We start from the raw sequence: 9,398 nt of genomic DNA on the forward strand, positions 1-9,398 counted from the left end.
CACTGACACTTTAAAACCCAGTTTACTTACAGCCTTTCTAGTGCATGTAAGAGAACTTTATATTAACCCCCTTGGTGGGGACCCCGAGTCAGGCTCGGGGTGGGAAAAAGAAGCCAAAAGTGGTAATCCTGACTCGGGGTAACCGCCGGGAGGTATGCAGAGACAGTGCAGTGTGGCGGCTTTCCAACTCCCCTCCCCTGGGATCCACATGCTGGCAGACATTCTTCTTCCCTCAGGTGAGATCGCCATCATGACGACAAGACTGCATTCTCACAATAGGAGTACAGCGCCACCCGGAGGACAGAGGGAGAATTGCAGTGCTACATGACAGGGAGACGAGTCTGTGCAGGGCAGTCGCAGATCTCACTGCTGTATGATTCTTTTCCTGCTTTTAGGGTTTAAAAACTTGTGAAAAATGGCATTACTTTTAGACCCTAAAATCCGGAACTAATCAAGCCGCCAGGGAGGTTAAAGGATATCTGAGGTGAATCCTGGAAATAAAGATTTACTTACCCGGCGCTTCTTACAGCCCCTAGAAGTCTGTGTGGTCCTTCGCCGCAGTTCCACGGTGCTCCAGTGTTCACATGTCCCTTCTGTAATGTATGTGCCTTTCCTGATGGCGCTCTTATAGCCGGGAAGGTTCTGTGCAGTAGCAGTGCACATGCCCAGAATGCTCCCAGCAACAGGAGCGCGTTTGCAAGATGCGCATATGTAGAAGCCGCTGGGCTGGTGATTGTTACGGAGGGTACAGCAGAGGACTGGGACACACATACTTCTACGGGGTTTATATAAAAGTAACTTGACGCCATCCATTGAGGGATTAAAATGGGTGTGCGCCCTCCCGCAGCCTGCATTTCCGCAGAACGGAGGTTTATTAAACGTCCTGTTTGCACTAATAAGTGCACAAATAGGACGTTGTCCATTTTGCATACAGTGGTTATTAAGTGATAATACCTCCAACACGATTTAGAGATTATTATTTAGTATTTATATAGCGCCGACATCTTCTGCAGCGCTGTACAGAGTATATTGTCTTGTCACTTAACTGATCCTTAGAGGATCTCACAGTTTAGGCTGGTTTCACACCAGGACGTTGCGTTTTAGGGGACGTTATGGTCGCATAACGTGCCCTTAACGCAACGCCTGGTGCTCTCTGATGTAGACGGCAGAGTGAGTGTGCAGCTCACTCTGGCGTCCGTGATGCGTACTCTTGGACGCATGCCAGTGGCGTAGCTAAGGAGCTGTGGGCCCTGGTGCAAGTTTTACATTGGGGCCCCCCAAGCGCTCTATACATAACAATTCATACGACGCACCAAAACCTGCCAATGGTAACTACAGTGTCAGAGGTGCAGTAAGGGGATGGGGAACAGCTTGTTAGTGATTACCACTATTCAAAGCATCTATAGAAGTGATTATTACCAGCACAGGACCAATAGAGAGCTAATATTACAGTTGAGGGAGGGCCCTTCGGGGCCCCTCTGGCCCAAGGGCCCCAATGCGGTCGCTACCTCTGCAACCCCTATTGCTACGGCCTTGACGCATGCGGCATCACATGGTCCCGCCCGGCCAATCGCCGCACAGAGCGGCCGCTCCAGGAAGTAAACACTGCACGTCACTGAGTGCAGTGATTATTAATTAGCCATGTGCCTGGCCGCTCTCCGCTCCTCCCCAACATTACTGAGCATGTGCAAGCAGTCTAACGCGGCTCTGCCGCTTATAAAGTACTGCATGCAGTACGTTGTCTTATGGCGCAGCGTTACTAAGTAACGCAACGTAGGCACTGTGAACAGCCCATTGATTTTTCATTGCTGTGCGGTGGGCTGCGTTACAGGCTGCTCTAACGTGCGCCTGTAACGTCTCACTGTGAAACCAGCCTTAATCCCCACCACAGTCATATGTCTACGAATCGTGTAGTGAATGTATCGTAGTCTAGAGCCACAGCCATTCGACTCTAACGTTGGCCTGCAAGATGGTGCAGTTTGACATCTGCTTTGCTCAGATGCTCCCTTATCCTTTGATTTGCATATTTTGCATTCAAATTTAGCTCCTTTTAGACTTTCTGCACTTTGTAAAGGCCTGATAAAGGGTTGACAACTTACTCAAAACTGATTAGTGTTGTTGCCTGAATAAATTTGCCTGAACATATATCTAGCAAACAAAGCTTTATTATATGTAGCCAATGATGGCAAGTTTATGACCTTATGTTGTAAGTCTTCAAAGATTCATGTTGCTATTGACAAAAAACCTAAGTATAGGAAGCATGGGTCTTTTAAGGACATCCGAGCTGAGGATGTAAAGATTAGCTTCTTCCAGCCTCTAGTTCTCCGATCCCTCAGAATAGTTCTGCTGCCCTCCAGTGTGCCGCTAGCCCTCCATATGATCCTTGGCCACAGCTTTGGTTGCAGGCTTTTCCATGTGCCTCTCTCGATCATGCTCCAGTAGCAGCGTTGTGCACTTGCACAGTTTAAATGTTAATGCACTGGCCACCAGAGCACAATCAAGAGGTCCGCGGACACGCATGCGCAGCCGCCCACGTCCACAGCTGTGGTCAGACAATCATGAGGGGGATTCGACAGACTGTGTAAGGAACAGATTGTGTTTATTGGTCCATCACACACATACAAGCATTTGACTGTACACAGACGATCGTTTCGGGGGCTATCTGGTCACATTTGTCAAGGCTCATGTTTATCTGCTCAAGCCTTGACGAAGGGGAAAGTATAGGCCCTGAAACGATCGTCTGTGTATGGACACACGCTTGTACGTGTGTGATGGGACAATAAACTCAATCTGTTCCTTAGTCTAAGTCTGTATGCGGATCCCTTCTTAGGATTGTCTGGATTCAGCCCCGTTTCTAGGGGCATGCAGGCTGTACGACCGCCCTGAGTGCTGCGGGGAGGGCGGCCCGACTTCTCCCACCTTTCTCTCCCCAGGGCCGCCCTCCGTGCTCCCCCCTCCGCTTCAGAATTAGCGTAGGGAAGCCTTGTATAGAGCAACTCGCCTCCCTCCCATTCCAATCGCTGATCACTTGCCGCTGGTCTCTGCATAGCCACTGATACTCGCTCTACTTCCTGATCCATTAAACTCAACCTTCTCTGCTAAGTATCTAGCATGTGTACAGTGGCCCCTGGTGCTCTTCTGTTCTCAATTATATTGTCTCTTTCCAGAACCTCCTGAAATGTAATCCAGTCCAGCGGATATCGGCGGATGAAGCTCTTCAACATCCTTACTTTGCGGACTTCTGCCCTCCATAACTGACCGAATCATCTGACCCCTCCCTATCCTCCACCCCTATACCTGTCCGGATCTTCTATCCTCTCTCCACCACCAGATCACAGATCCTGCCTGCCTGCCCCTTGTCTTTCCTGCATGGTAACTTGGTCTGCTCCTTCTTGAGTTCCCCAGAAACCAGCAGTATTCGATTGAGATGTCATCAAGGCCATCCATGTTCTTGCCTGGAAATGGCTAAACACATCAAAGTTCCATCATGGTCAGATCTCGAGGTCTCTATCTTGCTGGGACAAAAATCAGGGTGGACCCCAAGTGCATACATGGTAGTCAGGGGTTGGATCTTGCCACTGGTGGGTGGGGTTTGGTACAATAGAGAGAATGAAGAGGGTGGAATTTGCTGTATTCCAGAACTTCTTGTGGGTGGAGCCTGTTAGATATTAGAGCTTAGTTTGTGGATGAAACCATCTACAGACCAAAAGTCGGTGTGTTTAAAGGACAACTGTAAGGAGAGGAATATGGAGGCTGCCATATTTATTTCCTTATAAACAATACCAGTTACCTAGCAGCCCTGCTGATCCTTTGCCTAATACTTTCAGCCATAGACCCAGCATTGTTTCCAGCATTAGCCATAGACCCTGAACAAGCATGCAGCAGATCAGAGGTTCCTGACATTATTGGCAGATCTGACAAGATTAGCTGCATGCTTGTTTCTGGTGTGATTCAGACACTACTGCATCCAAACAGATCAGCAGGGCTGCCAGGCAATTGCTATTGTTTTAAGCGATCCTGAGCTGAAGCTCCGGATCAAAGTAAGATACTTACCTGAAGAGAGGGAAGCCTCAGGATCCTATTGAGGCTTCCCTCGGTGACCCCTGTTGCTGAGTGTGGCACCTCCGTACATCTCTAATATCGTGGCTGCGCAGTAGCGTGGAGCCCGCGGCTCTGGCTTACTGCACATATGCGGGTAGGCCTGCACGAACATGCTGGAAGGAGAGCTGCGTGGCCTTGTTATGATTACCGACAATGCCTTGTTGCTAATCTTACGGTGGGCGACGCTCCTCGAGGGGGAATGTCAGCCGCCTTCTCACTACAGTTGTCATTTAAAGCCAGCTGGACTAGAAGACATTGTGGGTGGGGTCTTGCACGTGTGGAAAGTCATAGACTGAGTTTGTGCTTGTAGCCGGCAGTAAATAAGTGTGGTTGTGGTTTTCAATCGGAGTTGCGTATGGGTGGAACTTGCTGTAGATGAAAACTGTGTGGGTGGAATTGGCCATAGACTAGAGTTGTGTGTGGGTGGAGCCTGCTGTAGTCTAGAGCTGTGTGGGTGGAGCCTGCTGTAGTCTAGAGCTGTGTGTGTGTGAAATCTGCCATAGGCTAGAGCTGTGGGTGGGTGAAGCCTTGCACAGACAAAAGGTAATTGAGTGGGTGGAGCTTGCTGTTGGCTGCCTATCTGTGCACGCCCCCCTTACCAAGGAGAGACCAAGAGGATCCATTCCGCTGCTAGATTATTCCAATTTCTCCACCTTCCTGCCAGAGAATGAGCCCCTCCTGCTGCTTTGTCCCCACCCCCTCTTATTTATTTTAGGACTCTCCCTCCTTATCTTTCATTGCCTAAAATCCCAGACCTTCTCAGTTGTATATTTTAATGTACATTTTTTGTATTTTGTTGGTTACCCTGTAAATGTCCCATTTCTGGAAAATACAGATTATTTTACACTGTGCCTCTCTTGATTCCAACTGTGCTCCACATCTGTAGTGCTATGGGGGCTCATTCTATGTCAACAGCGCCCTAGTAGAGGGAGGCATGTATGGAATGTTATTGGCTCCACTGTGGGGTTAATGCTTCATAATAATAATTGTTGTTATTCAATAACATGAATATATATATATATATATATATATATATATATATATATATATATATATATTCACACACGTGCAGAAGTTTTAGGCAATTGTGAGACAATGTTATAAATAGAGAACGCTTTAAAAAATTGAAGTGTTAATCATTTCTATTCAACAATCAACAAAATGCAGTGAATGAACAAAAGAGAACTCTAAATCAAATCAATATTTGGTGTGGCCATACTTTGCCTTCAAAACAGCATCAATTCTTCTACCAGTAGGTACACTTGAACACAGTTTTTAACCTCCTCAGCGGTATGGACGAATATATACGTCCATCACCGCCGGAGGTCGCCGCTCAGGCCCTGCTGGGCCGATTTTTGCGACATAAAAAGCTGCACACGCAGCCGGCACTTTGCCAGCCGCGTGTGCTGCCTGATCGCCGCCGTTCTGCGCCGATCCGCCACGAGCAGCGGCGAAAGAGGGTCCCCCCCAGCCGCCCGAGCCCTGCGCAGCCGGAACAAAAGTTCCGGCCAGCGCTAAGGGCTGGATCGGAGGCGGCTGACGTCTATGACGTCACTCCGCTCGTCGCTATGGCGACGATGTAAGCAAAACAAGGAAGGCTGCTCATTGCGGCCTTCCTTGTTTATTCTGGTCGCCGGAGGCAGGCGATCAGAATGACGCTTCCGGAGCGCCCTCTAGTGGGCTTTCATGCAGCCAACTTTCAGTTGGCTGCATGAAACAGTTGTTTTTTTAATTTAAAAAAAACCCTCCCGCAGCCGCACTGGCGATCTTAATAGAACGCCAGGGAGGTTAAAGTTACTCGGCTGGTCAATTGTCCCAAATATTTCGGAGAATGAAAGGACAACTGAAGTGAGAGGGATATGGAGGCTGCCATGTGTATTTCCTTTTAAGCAATACAATTCTGGCAACCCTGCTGATCCTCTGCCTCTAATACTTTCAGCCGTAGACCCTGAACAAGCATGCAGCAGATCAGGTGTTTCTGACATTATTGTCACATCTGACAAGATTAGCTGCATGCTTGTTTCTGGTGGTATTCAGACACTTCCGCAGCCAAATAGATGAACAGGGCTGCCAGGGAACTGGTATTGGTTAAAGGGAAATAAATATGGCAGATACCATATTCCTCTCACTTCAGTTCTCCTTTAACCACAGATCTTCTGTGGATGTAGGCTTCCTCACATGCTTCTGTCTCTTCATGTCAGGGGGCTTTTGGAACATTGTAGCCCCTTACACACTCCAATGAGTTCTGGTTCACCATGAGCTTGCTGGTTGATCTGTACCCTCATGTAATCCCAGACACAATTGATGATGTTGAGATCAGGGCTCTGTGGGGGCCATACCATCACTTCCAGCACTTCTCTACGCTGGAGATTTTTTCTTAATGACTGGCTGTGTCTGGGGTTGTTGTCCTGCTGCAGAATACATTTGTCATACGCCTCCCTGATGGTATTGTATTATGGATAAGTATCTACCTGCATTAATCCCGACCAAATCTCCAGCTCCATTTGCAGAAGTGCAAACTTTCAAGGAACCTCCACCATGCTTCGCTGTTGCCTGCAGACACTCATTATTGTACCACTGTCCAGCCCTTTGATACACAAACTGCTTTCTGCTACAGCCAAATCAGTATTTCAAATTTTTACAACAGTCCAGATGTTGTTCCTGCGCCTTGTGGGGTGTGTTTATGTAAAAGATTTTATAATTATGTCACTTTGTGAGACAGCATTTGATAAAGGCCTGTGTGCTGAAACTTTTGCTGATTTGTGGCTGTGATACAACTTAATAAACCAAGCTAAAATTGCAAAATCCAGGTGGAGACCCAGCCTTTTTATATTTTCTTTATTGGACTTTTTACACCCCTTGCTGGGATCTGGATGTCGACAGGTCGACTCCCTGGTGTCAGAATATTTTTTTTTGCTGGCTGGACTGTTGGGTAGCCCTACCCTTTTGCTCGCTCTGGCTGGAGTTGGAATATCCAGTATGTCACAGGAGTCCGTGACAACTGAATTAAATCCACAAATTGAGTATCACAGCTTTTCTGATGAGGAAAAATTGGCCATTCTATCTGTAGGAGGGTCTGTATGTTACACATTTACGTCTGAAGTATCTGATCCTATTGAGGACCTCGCTGTGAAGGAAGTGACCCTCTTTTTACATGTGGCAACGTTGATAGAGTATTTAAAAGCTGAAAGGATTCCTAGAGGCTTGAGAGTAGCAGATGCCTATATTCTGCAAGGATGATCCTGAATCTTTAAAAAAAATGGTATGGAATCCTGAACAAATGTTTAATGGACTTAATGTACCTAACTATTTAATATCTGCATCCAAAGATTGACTTAATTCAGGGGATTGCACAATTAAAAAAACAAGCTTTTTGCAAAGGAGACTATTGAAGAATACACAGTTTAAAGGGACACTTAAGCCAGTAATAAAAAAATCAGTTTTGTCTGGGGCTTCTACCAGCCCCCTGCAGCCATCCCGTGCCCTCTCAGTTACGGAGCCTCTGGTCCTCCGCCACCAGCTAGTTTTGTTTTCACTGACAGGGAGTCGGCAGGCTTTTTGCGCCTGCACAGGCCTGGCCACGCGTACCCTTCTTCATTTTCCCGTCCGCAATAGTGTCCTGCACAGGCGCAGGACTCTTGCAGATGGAAATGCGAAGAAAAATATGCATGGCCAGGCCTGTCTGCGAAAACGAAACTAGCTGGCGGCGGGGGACTGGAGGATCCATGAGTGACTGCGAGGGCACAGGAAATTAAAACCTGTTTATTATTCCTGGCTTAAGTGTCCATATAACCACTTGATGACAAGCAGATTTATAAAACCGTCCTGCTAAAGCAGGCATGGGCAAACTTGGCCCTCCAGCTGTTAAGGAACTACAAGTCCCACAATGCATTGTAGGAAAAAATACACTATTTCTCCAATTTCATCCCCTATAGTTTTAATAAAAACGCTGCTACTGTACATAAAACCCACACATTTTATCTGCCTATTTGTCCTGGCTATCACAAGATTTAAATTATGTCCCTAGTACAAAGTATAGTGACAATATATTATTTGGAAATAAAGGTGTATTTTTTCTATGGTGTTTTTTCTCACTATTCTCACGCACACAGCGGCGGCAGCAGTTTGACTTATAAAAACGTCCTGGAGCCGTTAAGAGGATCTAGCACAGGCATGGGCAAACTTGGCCCTCCAGCTGTTAAGGAACTACAAGTCCCACAATGTATTTGCCTTTGAGTCATTGCAGGGCCCTGGCAACACGAAGACAGCCCAGCCCCCGGCGGGACCATTCTAGTTGGAGACTAGTGTAGCATATTGTGGGGACTCCTTAAACTCGAACCAGATCTTCCAGAACTGTTCATCCCGTGCAACGTGGAGGTCAAGTTCTCCACCCTGCACCTTTTTTTTAATGTATACATGTCTAATTGATGGCCACCACATACCCATTTCAAGGCATATTCCACCTTTCCTCACTTTGGGACTGATTCATAAAATTGTGGTGCATAGGTGAAATGCGGGTTAAAGTGAACCTCCAGACTAAAAATCTACTCAGCAGCACTGAAAGGGCTTGGTGTTTCTTTAACATTTTCACAGCATCAGAACTTTGTTTTTTTTTTACCCAAGCCTCATTTTTAGCTGCACAGAAGGTAACTGCCCGGGCATTTTTCCCCTGATGCTGTGCAAAGCAGGATGGGATTTCTGATGTTGTTGTTCTCATTCTGCTGTTTTGGTGCAAATTTTGAATGTGAGATTTGAAGCCTAGCGCGCGCAGCTGGGAGAGGTGATCAGGACACAGGACAGTTGGAAATGTGTCTTAAGCTCCCTGTCACCTCCTTTCAACCCAAAAGATGGCTACCCCCATGAAAAAGATGGCTGCCCCATGAAATCACAAACATTTGCCTGTTCTTTTAAAACAGGGTGGGTAAGAGATATTACGGGTAAGAGATAATGCGCGGTACTCTCTGGCGTCGGTACCGCCTATTGCCAGGCACAGTTTGGAACTATGTGAATCAGGCCCTTTGTCTTTCTGCGTTGTGGGGTAGGTATAATACTAAAACATCATCTTTAGTCCTGGAGGGAAGACTTGGCACATATGATGAATTTAAAGGTGCCCATTAACGGTACAATTTTTTCATCGGATGCGATCTTTCGACGTACTTTTTACTATCGTAAGTACTCGGAAGGTAATTATAGGTTGTTCCCATAAAAAGGTCGATTAGAGCATTTTTTCTCTTCAGATACGATAGTAAAATCCAACTTTCGGATCAATTACATTTTCTGTTCCAATCGACCATAGA

At 46.8% G+C, this 9,398-nt stretch overlaps 1 protein-coding gene across 2 annotated transcripts in view; it reads left to right on the forward strand.

Annotated features, from left to right (window-relative positions):
• CDK5 (cyclin dependent kinase 5) overlaps positions 1–4,952 on the forward strand; it is a 33,381-nt gene extending 28,429 nt beyond the window's left edge. For both annotated transcript variants that reach the window (XM_068235409.1, XM_068235410.1), the window contains one exon: positions 3,168–4,952. In XM_068235409.1, the coding sequence (XP_068091510.1) occupies positions 3,168–3,254 (87 nt within the window). In that variant the 3' untranslated portion in view covers positions 3,255–4,952. The remainder of the gene's footprint in view (positions 1–3,167) is intronic.
• The last annotated feature ends 4,446 nt before the right edge of the window (positions 4,953–9,398 follow it).

Source organism: Hyperolius riggenbachi, chromosome 5 (assembly GCF_040937935.1).
Source record: "Hyperolius riggenbachi isolate aHypRig1 chromosome 5, aHypRig1.pri, whole genome shotgun sequence".
In the NCBI taxonomy this organism is placed as follows: domain Eukaryota; kingdom Metazoa; phylum Chordata; class Amphibia; order Anura; family Hyperoliidae; genus Hyperolius; species Hyperolius riggenbachi.